This window comes from Ictalurus punctatus, chromosome 4 (assembly GCF_001660625.3).
Source record: "Ictalurus punctatus breed USDA103 chromosome 4, Coco_2.0, whole genome shotgun sequence".
In the NCBI taxonomy this organism is placed as follows: Eukaryota; Metazoa; Chordata; class Actinopteri; order Siluriformes; family Ictaluridae; genus Ictalurus; species Ictalurus punctatus.
In genome coordinates, this window is record NC_071284.1 from 29,278,704 (window position 1) to 29,301,046 (window position 22,343).

At 40.1% G+C, this 22,343-nt stretch overlaps 2 protein-coding genes across 3 annotated transcripts in view; both read left to right on the forward strand.

The window, feature by feature from the left end:
• The first annotated feature begins 1,435 nt into the window (after window positions 1-1,435).
• On the forward strand, window positions 1,436-10,252 carry cfap45 (cilia and flagella associated protein 45). Its single transcript, XM_017465268.3, has 12 exons — window positions 1,436-1,612; window positions 2,976-3,095; window positions 3,230-3,342; window positions 3,457-3,601; window positions 4,166-4,336; window positions 4,639-4,817; window positions 4,901-5,030; window positions 5,153-5,299; window positions 5,862-5,975; window positions 7,753-7,946; window positions 8,840-9,064; window positions 10,081-10,252. The coding sequence occupies exons 1-12, from the start codon at window positions 1,610-1,612 to the stop codon at window positions 10,154-10,156; spliced, it is 1,617 nt and encodes a 538-aa protein (XP_017320757.3). The 5' UTR covers window positions 1,436-1,609; the 3' UTR covers window positions 10,157-10,252.
• Window positions 10,253-12,663: 2,411 nt separating this feature from the next.
• Window positions 12,664-22,343, forward strand: part of tbrg1 (transforming growth factor beta regulator 1) — a 9,794-nt gene continuing 114 nt past the window's right edge. The window contains exons 1-16 of one of the 2 annotated variants that reach the window (XM_047153317.2): window positions 12,696-12,763; window positions 12,794-12,825; window positions 13,089-13,230; window positions 15,344-15,401; window positions 15,537-15,619; window positions 15,705-15,741; window positions 16,456-16,518; window positions 16,937-17,140; window positions 17,282-17,352; window positions 18,483-18,715; window positions 18,971-19,110; window positions 19,295-19,441; window positions 19,892-19,989; window positions 21,048-21,158; window positions 21,266-21,432; window positions 21,606-22,343. The exon at window positions 21,606-22,343 is cut by the window's right edge and continues 114 nt beyond it. In XM_047153317.2, coding sequence (XP_047009273.2) covers window positions 13,103-13,230; window positions 15,344-15,401; window positions 15,537-15,619; window positions 15,705-15,741; window positions 16,456-16,518; window positions 16,937-17,140; window positions 17,282-17,352; window positions 18,483-18,715; window positions 18,971-19,110; window positions 19,295-19,441; window positions 19,892-19,989; window positions 21,048-21,158; window positions 21,266-21,432; window positions 21,606-21,700 — 1,635 coding nt within the window. In that variant the 5' untranslated portion in view covers window positions 12,696-12,763; window positions 12,794-12,825; window positions 13,089-13,102 and the 3' untranslated portion in view covers window positions 21,701-22,343. Of the gene's footprint in view, window positions 12,826-13,088; window positions 13,231-15,343; window positions 15,402-15,536; window positions 15,620-15,704; window positions 15,742-16,455; window positions 16,519-16,936; window positions 17,141-17,281; window positions 17,353-18,482; window positions 18,716-18,970; window positions 19,111-19,294; window positions 19,442-19,891; window positions 19,990-21,047; window positions 21,159-21,265; window positions 21,433-21,605 lie in introns of both variants that reach the window. The other variant, XM_017466665.3, reaches the window with a different exon arrangement.

The window sequence follows — 22,343 nt, forward strand, 5'->3', positions numbered from 1 at the left end:
ACAGATGTTGCCTTGGTTATATTAGTTACAGCAATGTTGTAGATTGTTGTTTTCATTTAGAATCAAATCAATAAGCACAATAAATATTCATTTTAATAGGCCTTTAAAAATACACGGCAAATGGCGAATTTTTCATTGTTTCTCGAGACCTTGTAATAATTCCACACCAGTGATGATATGACTGCGGTGCTAAAGTTGACCGTCATCGTGTCAAAGTCCTCACATGTTTTACATCATCAAATTGCGATCGTTCGTGAGATCGGCCAAATTTAGAGACTACCGATCAAGTCATAGAATGTGATTATCCGATTGATCAGAGCATCCGTAGTTAAAATGATCTAATTGTTAATCATTTTATCTGGTTACATAAAAGCATGATTGCTAATTTATAGTGTTTAGCAGTGACAATTAGATTTTGATTTATTAAATTTAGTTTTTCTTAACAAAGTCTTATTGTATATCAATAAAGAGCACGGAGTAAGATTTATATCAAGAAATATCAACGAATTTGGCCAGCTTTGGGGAGAAAACGGAAAGGAATCGTTTGGGAGCCGACAGTCAACGTTAATGGTGAGTTGAGTCGATTGCGTTGACTCACTGAAAAGAATCATAATGTTCATCACTAGTGTGCATGCCTTCATAGAATTTCTAATGTTTTAATGGTTATAATGGGAATTATATTGGAAAATGTAATGGTCCCTGTGGGTCTCTACTGGTAATTTGTTGCCTTCTTTTGGTGGCATGTAATGTCTAGTGTAGTGTTTCCCACCGGTGATGAGAGCAGAGGTGCCATGTAAAAATCCTTAAACTATTTCTAAAATGCTCAAATGTTTATAAAACATTTAATATACATGATAAATATCTGATGTCTGAAATAATAACACATGCAGAAATAATAAGACAGACACACACACTCATAATAATAATAATAATAATAATAATAATAATAATAATAATAAATTATATATAAAAAATAATTCCCTCCCCCTTAACATTCGCATTAGTGTTTGTGTAGGGTGCCAGAACTTTTAGAAAATTTTCAAACGGTGCCGTGACTGAAAAAAGGTTTGGAAATGCTAGTCTAGTGGATACCATTAAGGACCAGCAATGGTAACAATAATGGTTTGTAATGGTATGTGTAGTGGAAACCATTAGAATTTCTTAAATGTTTTTTTCCCCCAGTAGGGCATGTGTGCACGTGCTTACATTTATAATTAAAAAAATATATAAAATTGAATACAACTGAACGGAATTAAATTTATTTTGGAAACACACACACACACACACGCACACACACACACACACACACACACACTATGACGCTATATATTAATACTTAATTTGCATACATTCCTCAACACACTGACTAAACTCCAGTGGAATTCATGCGCGTGCTCAGCGTTCTTTTCGCTCTGCAACCATGGCAACAGTTTCTATAGTAACATAATAACAAACCGCTGTAGCACTGCTAGCGCTAGTTGCTGTCACTGAATCTGTGAGTGTAGCTGTCTGTGGAAGCTCGTAGCTTAACAACAAACCACTGTGTTTGTATGAAATAGAGGTATAATACGTATTGTTCGTTAGTGCTTGCTGAAATCTGAAAAGAAGTATGGTAAGTCGGCGTGTCTTTTATGCTTTCTAACAAACAGACTTCGCATTTAAAAATATGTAGGCTACGTAAATAAATAACTTAGATATACATTATATATACACAGACAAATTGAGGATTATAATGAACGTATTTAATGCAATACGTATAAGCAAAAGCCAGAGAGTATAATTAACTGTCATATACATCATATTACAAAATATTACAAATAAAATATCTTTATTTAGATTTATTTTTTTAATTTTTAGAAATGTCTATAAAAATATGCCTCTTATGAACGTATGAATGTATATCTACACACACACACACACACACACACACACACATATCTATATATATATATATATATATATATATATATATATATATATATATATATATATATATATATATATATATATATATACACACACACACACACACACACACACGCACACTAAATCATCCAGTATGTGTCAGCTCTTTCTCCTAACAAAAAAAAATGTTAACATGAGTCCCAAATATACATTCACTGGCCACTTTAATAAGAACACCTGTACACCTGCTCATTCATGTAATCATCTGATCAAGTGGCAGCAGCACAATGCATAAAATCACATTGCATAAAATCACAGCTTCACTGAAACTGGACAGCTGTAGATTTGATTAATATTTAGCTGTCAAGTTTCGGTCACCCTGTGCCCTGTGCCATCAAACTCCTGTTGTTAGTTGACAGGAGTGGAAGCTGATGTAGTCTTCAGCTCTTGTATTCCATTCGCCTCAAGGTTTGACTTGTTTAGCGTTCTTAGCGTTTAGATGCTTTTCTGCACATCATGGCTGCAAAGAGTGGTTATCTGAGTTACCTCGGCCTTCCTGTCAGTCTCTGAAATGCTTAAACCAGTCCGTCTGGCCTTAACATGCCATCGACCTGTATCTGCATGAATTCATTCATTGTGCTGCTGACACATGATAGACTGAATGAATAATTGCACGAATGTACAGGTGTACGGGTGTTCCTATTAAAGTGGCACACACTGATCAAAATAAATAAATAAATAAATAAATAAATAAATAAGATGGACACTTGTTTCCTTTTTCAAACCAGTATAGTAGAAGTGGAAACTGAATAACTATTATTCCATGTGAACCTCAAAATTACTATTAAACAGTATGTGTGATATTTCAATTCAAAATATTTAAATACGGAGGATAGGTATGGGTGCTTATGGATAGGACTCCTCCAATTTACTCTGCTGTATATTTATGTTTAAGACGTATTTTCCAGTAAAAAGACTGTACACTAACTTTATTGCTTACTGAACTCTTAAGCCGCTGTAACACACATTCCTCCTGTGTGAAACTGACATTATGTTGATGGTCTTTATAGCCTCAGTGTAGGACATCAGCATCTACACGACTGTCCAATAACAGTGCTCATGGGCGCCGTTACCGGACACGTGCCCTCACTTCCCAAGTGGATGAAACTCTTTTTGGAACAGTCAAACAGGTGTGAAAATAATATTTAAATTACAGTCACAAAAAAGACCAGAATCAGTAATTAGTAGGCTGTGGATAAATAGGCATGTTGAGGACTCCATTAGATTTCCACAGTCTTTTTTTTCTTTTCTTTTTCCCAACCAGTCTGTATGTGAAGATAAGAACCTTGCTAAAGGTGGCTCTGCTCCTCCCACCAAGGCACAAAACAATCCTCAGACAATCCGTATCATCACCAAGGACCTCATCAGGGATATCAGGCAAGTACTGCACATGAGTGGTACACCTCAGTGAAAAACAATGTTGTTCAAAGTATAGGGTTTTGAATATTGATATTGAACGTCAGAGGAATATGCCTTAATCTGTTGAACTAGAATTCCCCACGAGGACCCATCTGGACACTCTGTTATCCTCAGCCCATCTGAAATTAAACGCATCATGGGTAAGTCGCGTGTACTCACGAAAGAGGAGAGGGAAGCGGCACTGGAGACCCAGCGCAAAGCTCGGGAACAGGCCATGGTGAGCAGATAGCTTGTTTGATGTGATAAAAGCTATAATGTTTTACACAAAGCATGTGTGGACACTGGCTTAGATATTATACTGTATATCGTAATATTAAGAAACAGTGAGGAAAGAGGGTATTATCTAATAAGATAACTGTTACTGTACAATTTTAATATAAACTGATGCCATTGTTATCTAGTACAATAAGTAGCATCAGAGACCGAATCTCTGGAAGGGTAGAACATGCAGGCTCCGGTTTGTTTTCCTATGGAATAAGGTTCAGTGATTTGGCAGGCAACTGTCCCAGTGTTTCATCATGCTTGTCTAACAAGTCACGCCCAGATTTGGCCACAAGCGTCCCAAACAATTTCCTGGCCTGCACCCAGAAAGCTTTTTTTATTTAATTTTTTTTTAACATTTTTTATCAGTAACAATTATAATAAAATACACTAAACCATTCTGATGTCTTATAAAGCATGCTCTGTAAGGTCCGTAGTCTTCTGCTTCTCTGTTATGTTTATCTGAGTAAGACCTTGTGAAATTATATGGATGCATTCACTGTTTCTGTGTCTGTGTTAGGACGCTGCTGAGGAGAGGAAGGTGCTCATGCGGCAAGCAGATTTGTCCCGTCAGAAGAACCAAGGCCTTAGCGAGCTGGAGGCCGAGGCTAGGGAGCGTGCTCAGTATTTACTGGAGAGGGCGAACACCCTGAGAATGGAGCAAGAAGAAGAAATCAAAAAGCTTAACGAGGTCTGACTCTTGTTCTCACTCGTTAGTTGTTTGTGATTCCCTGGAGTGTTCACACGTGTGCTTTTATTTTTACATTTACGGCATTTGGCAGATGCCCTTCTGCAGAGAGACTTACATATATCTCCTTTATACAACTGAGCAGTTGATGGTTAAGGGCCTTGCTCAAGGGTCCAGCAGTGGCAGTCTGGTGGTGCTGGGACTCATTTGAACTCATGACCTTCTGGACAGAAGTCCAATGTCTTAACCACTGAGCTACCACTGCATATGTTAACGCACTTTTATGTGTTAATATAACTCCGCAGCTGATTCTGGGTGCGCAGTGCCATGCGGTGAGGGACGCGCAGATTCAGGAGAAGAAGCAGATTCTGTCCGAGTTGCAGGAAGAGGAGCGTAGGCTGGATGCCATGATGGAGGTGGACCGTCGGCGGGCCCTTGAGGTTCAGGAACAGATCGACGAGCTGCGCAAAAATCACAGGATTCAGTGAGGGCTTTGAATGTCTCCCTACTCAAATATCTCAATGCTTGTTTCGGTTCAGTTAAGTTAGGGATGCGTGTTTGTTGCAGGGGAAAGATGTGCATCATGAAACAGATTGAGGAGCGTCAGGAGGAGAACATGCTGCAGGATGAGCTGAAGGAACAGTCAAAGCAGCAGTTGCTGGAGAGCCTGGAAAGGATGCAGGTGGAGGAGTTGGAGGTATGGGATCAGAAACCCAAATCATTTTAAGGATGATGATGTTTATTCTCATTAATGTGTGTTAGACTGGTCTGTATGTGTGCATACAGTATATGTGTGTATATCTATGACTTTGGTGCTAGGCTATGGAGAAGAAGAAAGCAGATCAAAAAAGGCTTCAGCTGGAAATTATGAGAATCAATGAGGAGAACTTGCTCGCCAAGGAGCGCAGGAAAGAAGAGGAGAAGCTGGCTGACCTTCATGCTATGGAATTTACACGCTCGAAACTGGTGAGCTACGCCTCTATACATTTCAGTGGCAGGTGTGTTTCCCTATGGCTAATGATACAGAAGTTTACATAACCGTTTACATAACTTCAACAATTGAAGAAGACAAAGAAATGTAATGTATTCCAATAAGGCATTTAGTGTGTTCGATTTCACAAATGTTCCCTCATTATTATGACAAGTACCATAAAAATGGCCAAAGATATTAATTGTTTTAATCGTTCACATCCTCAGCTTTTTAAAGAAAATGTTTAAGGAAAAATCTAAAAAGAATGAGTTCATTTTGTCTTTCGATTGTTTCGATTGGGTTGTTTCGGATTATTCTTCCGTATCTCCAGGATATCATATTTAGATTTGTGAATTCTGTGTTTTTGTATACAAATTTCTATTCATGGGGTATAAAAATTCACCTGTTGTATAGCTCTAATTAGAAATAGTTTAAATTTAAGCCATCAGTGCTTTGAGCTTTAGTGAAGTTATTTTATAGCACACATACCTGCGACAACACACACGGGCATAGTTTTAGACAGAAATGTGAAATTGAAGGTGTTTTTCTTTGTTGCAGGAGCGAGAGGCAGAGTATGAGGCTGAACAGATCAGAATAAAGAAAGTGAAGGAGAAAGAAGTGGCACAAATGAGGGCTCTTCAGGAACGAGACAGAGACCGGAAAGCCGAACAGGTAAAAGAGCATTCAGTACCTGTCAGTTTGAGGTGTGTGTACATTTGAATTTGAAGGGAAAGCTAGTATTTTTGACTGGAGATAACAGCCATTCATTACTTAACCCTTAATACGCATACAGACCTGTGAAAAAATAAGTACACCCCATGGAAATTGTTGTTGTTGTTCGACATATTTGGAAAAACAAACATTTGTTTTGTAGTCATTTTCATAATTTAAATTAACAACAAAAGTACCCCCCTACATTTATCACACCTTCAAATCCATTAGATTACGATCAGGTGTTCAGGATTGGGTGCCAGTGATAAGAACCTGCTTAGGGAGTGCAGGTGGAACTGGTCTTATTTATACCCCTGTCAGTCTGGTGTTCCCTTTGTTACTGAGGTGTGTGGTATCATTATGCCAAGATCTAAAGAGTTCTGTAAGGCCTTCAGAAAAAAGGTGGTGGATGAGTCTGGCAAGGGATTTAAAAAGACCTCCAAATTATTTGAATTTCATCATTCAACTGTAAGGAAAATCATCTAGAAATGGCGCAGATTTCAAACGACTGCAAATTTGTTCAGGACTAGCCGTCCCCACAAACACACCCTAATAGAAGACCATCTAATGCAAGGACCCCCAAAATTTCATCACAGGATCTGCTAGAAAGTCTGGCAATGGTTGGTGGCAAAGTGCCTGCTTCTACAATCAGAAAGACTTTGACCTGCATGGGAGGCGTGCCAGGAAAAAGCCTTTGCAAGACTACAGTTTGCCAATGAGAATATATTCAAAGACCAGGCCTTTTGGAATGTGCTCTGGACAAATGAATGAAAGAGAGTTGTTTGGCCACAGTAACAGCAGACATGATTACTGCAAACCAAAGACAACTTTTCAGGAGAAGCACCTCATACCAACTGTGAAGCACGGTGGTGGAAATGTTATGGTTTAGGGTTGCTTCACTGCCTCAGGGACTGAACAGCTGCTTGCACTCATTGATTCAACTATGAATTCTGCATCATATAAAAGAGTGCTTGAAGATAATGTGAGCCCATCTGTCCGAAAGTTGAAGTTGAACCTAAAGTGGATCTTTCAACAGGATAATGATCCTAATCACACTAGCAAATCCATCAAAGAATGGCTCAAAAAGAAGAAGAAGAGGGTTATGGAATAGCCTAGTCAAAGCCTGGAATCCCACTGAAATGCTGTGGGGGGATTTTAAACATGCAAGAAAACCCTCAAACATTTTGCAACTGAAAGAATACTGCATGGAAGAGTGGTCAAAGATTCCAACAAGCTGATGTCAGAGACTTGTGGACAATTACGCAAACCATCTACAAGAAGGTATTTCTGCCTCAGCTTCTGAGGCCAAATGTGTACTTACTATTTCCACAGAAGAATATCACATCACATGAGCAATTATACTGCCCACTGTTCTTCAGAAAAATCCTCCAGGTCCTGCACATTCTTTGGTTTTCCAGCATCTTCTGCATATTTGAGCCCTTTCCAACAGCGACTATAGGTGCAAACATTCACTGATGCTCAAGAAGGCAACACGAAACGTTAAGAGCCATAGGGGTGTAAACTTTTGAACAGGATGATCTGTGTATATTGTTATTATTTTGTCTTCTGGGAAGTATGTAAATATCTTATGTAGTTTCTGAAGGGCGGTACTAAATGAATAAAAATAAGAGCTTTAAACAAAATAATAACAATTTACACATGATTAACTCTGGAAGACAGAATCTATGTCAGCATGTAAAAAAAAAATATATATTTTTTTTTTACTGTCATCTCCCAGGATGCTCTCAGGGATCGTAGGAACCTGGAAGCTGCTGAACGGGAATGGAGACGGAAAGAGAAAGAGCAGACCAAGAAAATGCTGGAGCAGGAAGAGAGACTGAAGGCGTCTCGTCTTCAGCAGATCACCCATAAAGAGCGCATGCTGTCTATACAAGCTGGACGAGAGAGGGCCGAGTTTGAGCGGCTCCTGAGGTGAAACGCAACAACACGCCTCGTTGATGTCACTTATTCGTTACATCATGCTCGAATTCGAAATGATTCCAGCAAATTATACTCACGCACTGTTTGTGCTCATACAGCTCACACAAACACAACGGTCTCACAAACACGACTTCACTGCTTTGACTGATGATTGTATTATTGTTTTACCTCACCATTACTTTTCACCCATTAAGAGATCTGGGGGAAAGACTAATCCCAGCTGTCAAGCATGGTAGAGGCCTGTATAGCTTCCAGTCATTGAGGAAACAGTGAATTAAGGATTGTACAGAATGTCAGAGTGATACTGATGCAAACACACAAGTAAATGAACAACAGAACGGTTTAAAAAGGAGAAAATTCAGCCAAGTCAGATCTGAAATGGGATGGAATGACAGGGAGAGGAAATGATGAGGTAATGAAAAAGTTTGGTATGAAATTCCTCCTCACTGTTGTTCAAGTCAGATCAGCGATAATTATGTACAAGGGGTCAATTACTTTTTCAGCCTTGACTGTGATTGAGTAATCAATGTGTCAGAACATTTTTTGTGTGTTGTTATGACTTTTCTTGCAACAGTAGATAGATAAACACACCGATGCTTCTTATCTAGGAATGAACAGATTTTGCTAAGAAGACATTCCTATTCCATGATTAGAACAATCCCTAAAATTTTTGTATTGCAAGCATGATCGTAGAATAGCAAAGTGAGGATCATTCACAAGCTCAAAATATTTGCCATGCGTCTGTCTTTTGGGAAGCCGCAGTCTTAAATCTTCTCAGATCATTTCCTCACCGTGTGTAAATACTGGAGAAATTAAAAGTGTGTCTGAGTTTGGCTTGGGCAGAGTGAGGATATTTTTCTAAGCCTTTTCTTCTGCCACTTCAGGGTCCAGCAGGAGCTCATCAAACGGGAGAAGGAGAAGGAGGAACGGCATCAGCAGCAGGTCCTGCAACACGCTGACGGGGTCCGGGAGCAGGTTCGGGAGCGGGAGGCTCAGGCAGTTGCCAGGAGGAGAGAGAAGTTCCGTGAAGGAGAGAAGCTGGATGAAGAAGCGCGTGTCCGCCGAGCACGTCTGGACGAGATTAAAGAGAAGAAGCTAAAGGAGTTGAAGTGAGTCTGAAAAGCAGAGTAGTTACATGTCGGAGCCAGTGACCTCACACAATTCAGCGGGTACACAAGATCTCTGAGTGTATGCAGATCATTTTGGTATGAAAAAAAATGCCATCAGAGGTATCCTGTGTGTTTTAGTTGTGTAGAATAATGCGGAAATGTGGCAAGTCGTGGTCTTGTGCCTTTTTCTCAGTGGTATATCTTTGCTTACTTTTATCTTGGCTCACTTTACTGACTCACAGTGGGATTCTGTGCTAATGATTATGCCACAGTTTCACTTTTCCATTGCAAAAGCAAAATTTACATTGAAAAAAAAATATATATAGCTATATAAAGATGCAGAATGCTCCCACTGGAAGCAGTGCTTGAAGCCAAAATGCAAAACAGACCACAGATGGTCATCCATCCATGTATCCATTTTCCGTACTGCTTATCCTGCACAGGGTCGCAGGGAGCCTGGATCCTGTCTCAGAGTACTCGGGGGACACCCTGGACGGGGTGCAAACCCATTACAGGGCACAATCACACACATTCACACACTACAGACAATTTGGAAATGCCATTCAGCCTACAATGCATGTCTTTGGACCGGGGGAGGAAACTGGAGTACCTAGAGGAAACCCCCCGAAACACGGGGAAAACATGCATGCTTCGTGCACACAGGGCGGAGACAGGAATCGGACCGCCATCCCAAGACGTGCGAGGCAAATGTGCTAACCACTAAGCCACCATGCACCCCAGATGGTTAATAATAATAACAATAATAATAATAATAATAATAATAATAATAATAATAATAATAATAATAATAATCTGACATCTGTTTTGTACTTTAATGATAAAACATAAAATGAAATTAAAATAATAATTTGTTATGGACTCCTCCCAGATGAAATATTATCTTCTTACGGGTTAAAATGTGGTGAACACACGTAATCTTGCCAGGGAACTTTCAGCCTACATAGTTTGGTTTAAGATTAACAATTTTTTTTTACAATTTTTATTTACTGTTTCAGGGCGGCTGGACTTCCAGAGAAATACTGCAGTGAAGTAGAGCGGAAGATTAAAATCTTACCCACCCTGGTGCGTTGAAGAAGAATGTACTACGGATTCGCATTAAAAAAATAAAACGACAATATCTTTTACTATGTCATTTATAACAAAATAATCCAATAAAAACGGTTCTCAGATCGCTGTATTGTCATTAATCATAAATGATAACATTGACTGCATATGAGGGTCATTCTCATTCCCTATTGTAATGACTCTCCCATGTGCTCTGCTCTAACACACCTGACTCTGATCTATCATATACACTTATCGTCCATTTTAATAGAAACAGCTGTTCATTTATTCAAATATTCAACCGTGCCAGCAGCACAATGAATAAAACGCAATGGGCAGTGGTGGTTCGTGGTTAAAGGCTCTGGGTTATTGATCAGAAGGTCAGGAGTTCAAGCCCCAAGACTGCCAAGCTACCACTGTTGGACCCTTGGGCAAGGCCCTTAGCCCTCAACTGCTCAGCTGTATAAATGAGATAAATGTAAGTCGCTTTGGATAAGGGCGTCTGCCAAAATACCAAAAAAAAAAAGTAAATATAAAATCATGCAGAAACAGCTCAAGAGCTTGAATTAATGTTCTCATCAATCATAAAATGGGATTAAAATCTTATCTCGTTCACTTTTTAGTTGGTGCCAGACTGGCTGGTTTTGAATATTTCATCTCCTGCTGATCTCCTGAGATCATGTCGTGTACAACAGTCTCTAGAGTATACACAGAGTGGTGCAAAAAGCAAAAACAAACAAAAAATAAAAAAATCTAGTGAGCAGCAGGTCTGTAGATGAAAACACCTCGCTGATGATGAGAATAGCCAGGAAAGCTACATTAACTCTAATAACCACTCTTTGCAACTGTGTTGAGCAGAAAAGCATCTCAGAATGCACAACACCCTGAACCATGAGATGGATGGGACACAATAACAGAAGACCACATCGGGTTCCACTCCTGTCAGACAAGAACGGGGATCTGACGCTACAATGGGCACTGGGTCTGGACTGGGCAGATGAAAAATAGAAAATTGCCTGTTTATTTATTTATTTATTTATTTATTTTCCCCCCAGTTGTCCAGTTTGAGTTACAAACTCTTATACACTGGAGAAAGCGAGAAAAGACTGGATGATCATTTTGTTGAGCAGTTTGAAGGATTTAAAAAAAAAATTTCCAGTCGCAAAACACATCAACAGTGATGGACAGGACATTAATTCCATCTGTTTGCAATGCCAGCAATAAAGCGAGGAAAAATAGAGAGAAAGCGTTCCGGTTACTTCATCATCAATGATTTTGAATATCTACTCCAGCCTCAGAGACACAACTGAAACGTTTCAGTGGTTTTCAGTCCTGTGCAAATGTTGATATAATGAGTCCATTTGCATTTATGAACACTGATATGGCTCAATTATAAACACAAACGTGAACCGACAGTTAACAAATATCCATAAGGTTTCTGCTGGAGAGAGAGAGAGAGAGAGAGAGAGAGAGAGAGAGAGAGAGAGAGAGAGAGAGAGAGAGAGAGAGAGTAAAATGCAATGTTATTTGGTCCTGAAAAGACAGTACACCCTGGCAGAAAAAAACTGAGAAGGACCTTGACAAGGTACAGACTCAGTGGTAACAGGAGGACACAGAAACAGAAGGACACAGGAAAACATGGCTCCTACAGGAAGAAAGGTTGTGCCTACATTGCAACCAAAACACAGTTGAGACGGAGCTGCACTTTCTAACAGAGCGCACAAAACACACACATCCCCAAAATTAAACACACACACCAAACATTTGACAATTTGTCAAACAATGAAAAACTCCCGTCCTACTAGGAGAAGATAAAGACTACTGTATAACAGCAGCGGACAATATCAGCCTGCCACAATATTAGGGACAGTGAGTGATCTGCCTTGCCCGTGCGTTTTCTGTAATTGTTGTGATCGCTCTTTTTTAAAAATTATTATTATTCTATATTTTTGCTTACCTTTATTACTAAATTCACTTCTCTCCTGTAATTTATACATTTTTCCTTCTTTTAAAAATTATTCTGTATATAGTAAATTTATTTAATTTATCCTTAATTTGTACATTTATGTACATTGTTTGCACTATTTTTAAATTTTATTATACATCTATATTTGTTACTTTTTAACTTAATCTATTACTATTTGATTCAGTTTTATTTTATTTTGTCTTTTATTTTAGTTCTCTTGTGTTTACACTACCCTTCCCTTGTACTTGCTTTGGCAATACAAATGTACAATTGTTTGTCATGCCAATAAAGCACACGAAAACTGAGAGAGAGAGAGAGAGAGAGAGAGAGAGAGAGAGAGAGAGAGAGAGAGGAAAAAGACAGACAGACAGGCAGAGATTGACAGGCAGAGATTGACAGGCAGAGATTGACAGACAGAGAGAGAGAGAGAGAGAGAGAGAGAGAGAGAGAGAGAGAGAGAGAGAGAGAGAGAGAGAGAGAGAGAGAGAGAGAGAGAGCAGTTTCACCATATTTCCACTAGATGGCGCAAATATAGTTCAATATATGGTGAAGACGAGAATAAGGTGTTACAGAAAAATCCTTCCCCGGGAAACCCAAAGAAAACATTATTGTCGTCCATGTTCCGCTTACTGTTAAAACACAAACAAAACTAGACAATACACAGTTTGTAGTTTAAATGTAGTGTGAATGATCATTTAGATTATTTTTAAATCCCGACAGAGGAACACGGGTAAAGGAATCCACTTATGACTTTATAAACTAACTATAACATGAATTGAACGTTAGTTAAATCCGGAGCTAGGCAGCTAATTAGTTAGCTAGATCTTTTCGCTAAATCCGATTTGAACGTTTTTGGGTGGTTAACTTTGTATTCTGTATTTGAATGTTTCCGTTTTTAAAATGATCCAGATCTGCCTTTGGTTGTTGGTTATTTAGTTAATTATTCATATATAGGTTCTGCAGAAGAGTCTTAACCTGCTCAGTCTCCTCCAGTCTCTCTGTAGGTGATGGATCCCCTGAACAGTCTCTCCAACTTCGAGTCAGAGATGGAGTCTGATGGACAGGGCTCTTATTCCCTCTTCCCAGCTTTGGACAACATATCGAGTCTGGCAGGAGCACATGAGACTCTGGAGACGTGAGTATGGGTTACAGTGTGGAAATCTAAGATATTCTCTCAAAACCCAGTGCATTTCACTACATACACTTCCCACTCCATAGAATGACAATGAGTCTTTATTGGTCACAGCACAGTGAAATTCTTTTCGTTGCATATCCCAGCATGCTCGGAAGTTGGGGTCAGAGTGCAGGGTTAGCCGTGATACAGCAGAGAGTGGAGCAGAGAGGATTAAGGGCTTTGCTCAAGAGCCCAACAGTGGCAGCCTGGCAGTGCTGGGGCTTGAACCCTTGACCTTACGATCAGTAATAAAGAGCCAGGCGGTGCTGGGGCTTGAACCCCCGACCTTCTGGTCAGTAACCCAGATCAGTCTGATCAGTAACTCAGAGCCAGGCAGTGCTGGGGCTTGAACCCGCGACCTTCTGATGAGTAACCCAGAGCCAGGCGGTGCTGGGGCTTGAACCCCCGATCAGTAACCCAGAGCCTCAACCCAATAGAAAGTAAGCTGTGTTTGATGGAAGGGAATTTGTGACGGGAGATGTTTGAATCCGTCAGTGACTTCAGGGTGAAAAACTCTTTCAGTAAGCACATTCTCCTGATCAGGGTTGCGGTGGATCCGGAGTCGAACCCAGGAATTTACACAGTCGCACATTCAGGGGCGGTTTAGAGCTTGCATGTTTTCGGGAGCTGGGAAGAAACCGGAGAACGTAGAGGAAATGTGAAATTCCTGCAGAGGTGGCGGCGTTTGTGTTCTTATTATCTCGAGATATAACTTCACGAGATAGAAATTTCGCTGCCATAATGTAAGCGATAACAAGAACTAACGTAGACTTTCCACAACTTTAAGTAAGTACAGATGCTTAAAACATCCAGTGTGTTATTCTTTAAAATATATGTTAATCCTTGGCAAATTGCTGTAGTAGAAGAGAAATTAAACATTTCGGGACATGCTGCTATAAGAAAAGAATCAACTTCAGGGTGGAACAGTAACTCTGCTCCATCACACCACTCTGTCATTGGATATTTTCTATTAAAAACACACCCCAAGTGTTCATTCCTTACTTTATTGAAGTCTTTTATTTTGACTATGTACGATGTTATGAAGAACGCTGTATTTAATCTAGACATTTGAGATTCATCTGGTTTCTTAGAGAATATCAGTTTGGGTTGAGGTGCTACTTACAGTTCCCTCTGAAAGTATTGGAACAGCAAGGCCAATTCTATTATTTTCACTATACACTGAAGAAATTTGGGTTCGAGATGAATAGATGAGCATGAGACGACAGATCAGAATTTCAGCTTTCATTCTCTGATATTTACTTCTAGATGTGTTAAACAACTTAGAACATGGCAGCTTTTGTTTGAAACCACCCATTTTTTCCCCCCAAATGATAAAAAAAAATATTGGAACATGTGACAGGTGTTTCTTGCTGCCCAGGTGTGTGATGTTAAATTGATTGTGTAAAGAATGAATGAATAGCTCTGAATGTCTACTTTTGGTTGGAGCCCTGGGTTTGGTCTGTGAAGACTGCACTGTTTGATAAAAAGGATAAACCAACATGAAGACCAGAGAGCTGTCTATGGGAGAAAAGCAAGACAGCAATTTTGAAAGCTGAGAAAAGAGGGGAAATCAATCAGAGCCATTGCACAAGCATTGGGCGTAACCAGTACAACAACTTGAAATGTCCTGAAAAAGAAAGAAACCACTGGTGCACTAAAAACCAGACACGGAACAGGCCGGCCAAGGAAAACAACAGCAGTTGATGACAGAATCATTGTCGGAGTTGTGAAGGAAAACCCCAAAACAACAGTTAGTGACATCACCAACAACCTCCACGACAGGGAAGGGTTGAAGGTATCACAATCCACCATTCGAAGAGGACTTCAGGTGCAGAAATATAATCTGTTCCATTACTTTTGCTCACCTAAAAATGTTCAAAGTTGTTTAACGCATCTAGAGGAAAATGTCTGGAAATACTTATCTATCGTCTCATGTTCGTCTTCTGGTCTCAAACCCAAATGTCTTCAATGTGTAGCGAAAACAACAGAATCGGCCTTGCGGTTCCGATACTTTTGGAGGGGACTGTATAATATTTGTCCGGTTTGTGACTTGCGTCTCTTTGTCTCTTTGAAGCGAACCATCAGGAGAAGTCGTCGACAAACCGAACCTCACATGGCTTGACGCTGCCCAGGTCAGATTTGACTTCTTCATGTATTTATTTATAAAAATATCACCAGATATTAATATGAGGTCTTGGCTTTGTTCTGCGTTGTGGTGAGTGATTTCCTCGGTGAAGTAACACCTCACTTTTAAAATCACTTTTCAGATTGTTCTGGAAGAGGCGGGGCGTCCGATGCACATCAAGGAGATCAAGCAGAGGATCATCGATCGGGGATTGGTGCAGTCAAAGTATGAAAGACTCTTTATGTTCTTTGAATTTCATGTTTTTGTTAAGTGAAACATTTCATTTAAAAAAAAATGGTTCCTCTTATAGTGCAAAGTCAAGCCTTGAGGCTGTGATGTACCGTGAGGTAAGAAACTCTTATCATTCCACCTCGGCGTTAAAGCACTCCATCGAGTATCCATGATCATGATCATCAGTTACTGTATGTTACGTTTCATCTACATGCATTTTGTTTCTTTTATCACGTGTGGAGTGTTAATTTACATATGTTCTTTTGATTTGCCTTCTTTTTTTTGTTTTTGTTGTTATATTACGTTGATAAATGTAGTTATGAGCAGAACACAGTTGTGAAAACGTGATTTTCTTCATGAGTCAGCGTACACAGCGCAAAGAGAGCTTTACATAGCGGTGTCCTGGCTTTAAAGTCCCTGTGAAGTGCCTCGAAACGTGTCGTTCTCACGTAATTTCATCTCAAACAGGAAGTCCGGACGGGACATATCGAGTGGCCCCTCCCACTTTTTAAATAGCCAATGGCATTTAGCTTACCCAACAGCCAGGAAACTTATAACTGTTGTGAGCAGGACACTTGAGATTCTAGAGAGCATTTGATTGGACAGAAAATCTGTGTAGAATGATGTCATCAAAATTGTCAATCCGTATCGGCGTATATTCTTCTAAATGTGAGTTTCGTCATTGTTTTGTAAGCGCACGAGCTTCTAGAGGACCTTAAGGCTGAACATATTCATAGTAAAAGCCACAAAATGTCCATTTTGATTCCATCGGGACTTTAAAGTTTAGCTTTAGCACGTAGCACTGGCTTCAGTTTCCCGCTGTGTTTCAGACACAAAAAGGGAGCAGACGCTTCAAGAGGATTGAGAACAGAAATGGAGTCTTTGCTCTGTTGGTAAGTTTGTCCTGAGTGTATCTTAGCTTCTAATCTGAATGAAAAGGGACAAAAAAAAATGCCAAAAACTTGTGTCTTTAAATCTAAATCTAGTGAAACCAATAGAGGAGAACATTTTCTTCTTTTTCTTTTTTTTTTCAAGCTTGTAATCGTATTTGTGTTTTACTTTGTCCAGTCTCTGTTTATGTCCACCCCATTTCAATGTTTTTTGAATCACTGTTAGATGTCATTAGTATCATCACATGAATCAGTCCACATGTATGTTTAAGGACTTTCTAATGTCTTTGGGACACTTTTGCAGTCTTTTCAGTTTGCTGTCCTTCTTTATTTGTTCTACGAGTCCAACCTCCGTTCCTCTAAACGCCATCCTTATATTAATACGGTTTCACTCCATCATTTCCCCCTCTCGTGCACTCAGACTGATGAGGAGAGACAGCAGGCTCTGCAGGCCTTTTCTGCGCAATCAGCCTTCTCGAGCTCGGGTTCCTCTCTGCCCTCTGGTTCCCCTCACGGCCACTCGGAGCACAGGCCAAGACTCAAAAAGGCTCTCCGCAAGAACCAGACCGAGAAGTACAGGCTTAAGTACCTCCGTCTCCGGAAGGCTGCTCGCGCCATGATCTTTGTGAGTTGAGTTCTCCGAGAGCTTGTTCAAAATCGTATTGTTCGTTAATGAGGAAAGGTGTATGTGAGTTGTATGTAGACAGAACGTGATGATTTCGGCTTAAGCTTAAGCACTGTGTTTTGTTTTGTTTTTGTTTTACAGGAGAATGCAGCACTAGGTGATGAGGTCGCCCGCTTGGAGGAGAAATTTGTTCGGGCAAAGGAAGAGAGGAGGTAAGTAAATTCGTTAAGAGTGATGGTTTGAAAGAATATCCTCCTAGGAAACCTCTGTGGAAGTCAGCATGCCTGCAAATGGAAATGTTCTTCCAAGAATAACATGACAGCAGCTCTTACAGGAAATGTTCACTTTGTCTTAGTGGTTTTACTTCTTACTCTGCTTGCTGAATCTGAATCTAAATGAATACTATCTGAAATTAATACTTGTGGTGCATTTGCGGTTTGGTTTGGTTTGGTTTACTCTGCATGTAATAAAATGAACCTCAAAGGAAAAACATTGGCTGAGGGACAAGATGCTGAAAACAGACTTTTTCCATTCCCTTTGGACAGAAATACGGGGAGATATATATATATATATATATATATATATATATATATATATATATATATGTATATATGTATATATATATATACGTATAATATAAATAAAAAGCACGGAAATCAATCAAGCCAGGAAACCACATAGCTGGTACGTAATAAAGGTTTAAATAAATAAATAAACATAACCGTTTTGGTGACATTCTAAGAGAGCCGTTAGTGTGGGGAAATCCAAGCAAATGTGTAACGAATAGCTCGTGCTTTTTCTATTAATCTATTTCTAAATATTTTATTCATTTTGATGGAAACTGTTAAGAACAGTGTTTTTTTTTGTTGTTGTTATTTTCTTCATTTCATTGTTATTTCAGCACTATAGTATCATCCTAAAAGTACATCTGAAAAGACAAGAGTCTCAAAAAGGATTCAGTTAACTTAAGGATACTTCTAAAGATACTTATGTTATTAGCTATTAGAATTCGAGAAGTGGTTGACGGTTTGTCTAATTTCTGCTAATCATGTATTGATTTTTAAGCGATCAGTGAAAATAAGCAATAATAGAAAACACTTCAAACGTTGTGTCTATATCTGGGAGTGCTTCTCACCGGGTGTTTTAAGGTTAAATGACGAACATTAAACTTAAGGCTAAGAACAGAACTTATGCTTGAAGACCTTCATGCCAGGGTCCATGTAAGAAAAAAGAAACATGAAGTTGGACTATTTTCCTCTCAGGACAAGCTGCTCACTTTCCACACACGTGTCCTTCTTGGACAGCGGGATAACTAGAACAAATTATCACTGTGCCCGTTCAGGTTCTTGCTGAAGACTCTATTGCAGTACCAGTCGTTGGCGGAAGGCGAGCTGCTCCCAACCCCTGGGAGCAGTGCTCACACTCCCGCCTCCTTCAGCTCCAGTGCAGCAGGTGGCGCTGTCGTACCCACAGGCCAAAGCCAGGTTTCTGGACCTTCAGGGCCTGACGATGGCTTTCCGAAGAAACCCAAGAAAGAACGAAAGGAACGAGGGAAGGAGAATGGAAGAGAAGAAGGTGAGAGTGGTTTCAGCTACCACGAGTTAGTTCATGCAGTTTCTTTAAAACGGATATATCGTATTACCGAAACCCGGGTTTGACTCACAGCCATGTTTCAGATTCCAGCCCACAAATGGCTTGTATTGGACAGGAGGAATGGCCTTTTTCCCCCTCAAATTGAAACCAGATCTAAATAGTAACATATTCGCTGTTTTATGCAGTAGAACATTTTTTTGAGCATTGTCCTCATTTTATTTTTACTCCTGCTCTCAGTGACCAAAAAGATGTCCAAGAAAAGGAAAATGGCCGAGGGTGGAAAGCGTAAAGTGGTCCAGCCCATCCCACTGGACTCCTCTGGCAGGCCTGTGTTTCCCATCGTATTGGGAGGGCTCACTGTCTACAGCCTGGGCGAGGTCAGTCATCACTTCTTCTTTCCATCACTTCTGCATTAAGCGTGTGTGTGTGTAGTTAAGTGTACATTGCCTACAGTGGTACATTGTGGTAGTGAAAGACTGCACGAGATATCGTCCATAGTTCCCTGCATTCATTCTGTTTCGGCTGTACTGAACAGCAGCTGTGTCGGTGTGTGTTTCTTAGATCATCACCGATAGAGTTCACTTCCATGATGAAAGCGCCATTTACCCGGTAGGCTTCTGCAGCACGAGAGTGTTTGCCAGCGTGAAGAACCCGGAGCAGCAGTGCCTCTATACCTGTCAGATTAAAGATGGCAACCAGGGACCACAGGTAGATACACACATTTTCCATTTCAATTTATTGTTGGATAGCCCCTTGAGATGCAGCATCTCGTAACACAAAACAAATACGAAGATACAATTAGCTCACTCAGCTTCTTCAACCCCCACCCAAAATAACAAACGTAACAAAAAGTTAGGACGATTACAATGACCGTATAACGAAAAAGTAAGACATATACAGGTTCATACATTTAGCCAATATACAATAGAGCAATGCATGTAAGTAGAGAACAAGAAAAACAAAGATCACCATACAACATGGTACACTTAACCACGTATGGAAAGACTTATGCAGCACATAGACCAGGCCAACCAGCTACACTTCACATCAATAGCATCCATGTCAATGCCATAAATTCATACCGTACATCCATGTAGATTCCAAAATGAATTTTGCTCACGTGTAGTGAATAAAAACGGTGTGGCATTGTGGTTCCAGTTTGAGATCGTACCTGAAGATGACCCACAGAACTCCATCGTGGCCTTGTCAGCTCTGAGCTGCCATGCAGATCTGCTGAAAGCCATCGCTGTTAAGAGGTAGACATCTACACTCTGTTCACACACAGCACAGAAAATCCGATTTATTTCTTATAATCTGATTTATTTCTTGCGACTTCTAATTACAAGTGACCAAGATCGGATTTGTGGACTGTTTCTGGACTGTAGTTGCATTCGTTCATATGTATATGTAATAACATTGCTTTTATTTAGATAGAAATGGTCTGCACTTATATTGCACTTTTTTATCCTACACTTCAGTTCTCATTCACACACACACACTCACACACCAATGGTAGCAGAGCTGCAATGCAAGGCGCTAACTTGCCATCAGGAGCAACTTGGGGTTCAGTGTCTTACCCAAGGACACTTCGGCATGTGGAGTCACGTGGGCCGGGAATCGAACCGCCAGCCCTATGATCAATGGACATTAGTGCTCTACCACCTGAACCACAGCCGCCCAAAAACGACAAGGGTGTGTGTGTGTTTGCTGAGGGGTTCTCTAACAGCTCAGTTCAGTTTGTCCAAGCTATGTTGATGCTATGTTCGAACAAAGTGTACATAGTGGCACTGTATGTGAGCGTTACAAATTCTTAAATCTGATTGGACAGAATGTATCGATTCATTTTCTATAACAAGAGCTCTGACTGTAGTGCTGACTGTAATTCAAATCGCCGGTGTCTAGTAAACACTCCACCTCGTTGTTCACTATTTTCAGTTCATTCAGTTGTATTTGTATAGCGCTTTTAGCAATCGACGTTGTCACGAAGCAGGTTTTACGGAAATATATCGATTTTAAATGTGTACGTTTATTTTTAATGAGCAAGGTAGAGGCAACGACGGCAAGGAAAAACTCCCTGAGAGGACATGAGGAAGGAAACCAGACTTAGAAGGGAAACCGTCCTCATCCGGGTGACAACGGATAGTGCAATTATAAATAATTCCCTTGTATAACCGTGTACTACACGGTAAAAAAACTCCAACCAGGAGTTAGAACATCAGGATGGAGTGATTTCCCTGCAACAGCACGGCCTGTGTGTTTCATTTCTTACTTATACACTAGTCATTTTTACGCTTTCCTTTTCGTTCTTAAACAGAGGCAAGCCTTTGACCAACATCATCCCCACTGGCGCGGACTTCTTCGGTTTCTCGGACCCGACCATTCAGAACTTGATTCAGAGCTGTCCAGGAGCTCGCAAGTGCAGCAAGTGAGTAAACACACCTCCATCTTTCAGGCTCTCCATTAAAGCTAGTCTAAAGCGAGAAAGAGTAACGCATCCCGAACAAGTCTAAAGCTCTGCGCGGCTGTGTTTAGTTATCAGTGGGTGCGCTTCGAGGTGTGTCGACCCGGAGACGGACACGTCTCCTCTCACACACTGTCCGAGGATGACGCGTCGGTCAATTTTGAAGCCTTTCAGCGCCTGCTGCATGGCGAGGACCTCGGGAGCAATCAAGGACTGCCTACAGACCAGAGCAATACAGGTGAACCAAATACTACCTCCTGTATATGTAGTGATGTTATATCGTCACGAGTTTCTTTGATGATGCGCTTGTATATTGACTTTTTTTTTTTTTTTTTTTTTTTAGGATTACGTTTAAAAATTTTCCATGAAGAACTAAAACTTTTCATTTCATTTTTGTATTTCATCCTACAGTGCGACCCACACAATCCAGCGTCTCATCACATCAACACTTACTGAGTTCAGCATCTCTACAGACACCTGCAGGGGGCTCTCTTTCCACCGCCTGACCTCACACCCTGCTACAAAAGCTTATTTATCATATTGAACCCAGTAATATAAAGTGGATCGGATCGGTTCGGCTTGTTAAAGCTCTGCTGTCTATATACGCGTAGTAGATCAGACACGTCAGCTCGTTGCTCACAACAGGAGTGAAATAGACACTTTAATATTATACGTATACATGCATATAATAACATTATCTACAGGTTTCAAAGTTCAGTAGGTCAGTACCGCTTGACTTCCAAGTTGCCATATTGTAAAGCGTGCTTATGTGCTTTAATCATTTGCATCATTTTTATTTTACATCCTCTGAGTGATTCAAGACAGAACAGTGTGCACCGATCAGGTTCAGCCCTAAAGCTTATTTTTCTTTCAGGTTCATACAGTTTCGTGTTGTCAAGCCTGTTCTGAGAGCCTGAATGCTGTTAGTGCTACTTAGCTTTTGTTACACCGCTGTAATCTTAAGTAATATTCTGGACGTACAGCACTGTGCAAAAAAAAAAAAAAAAAAAAAAAAAGGCCTATTTTTTAATACAAATTTTGTTGTAGATGTTCTTTTATGACAAAAAAAAATGCAGATTAGATGTTCAAAGAACAATAAATGTCGCAGAAAGAAGTTTGTATGTCAGCGAGCAAAGCAACATATGTAAC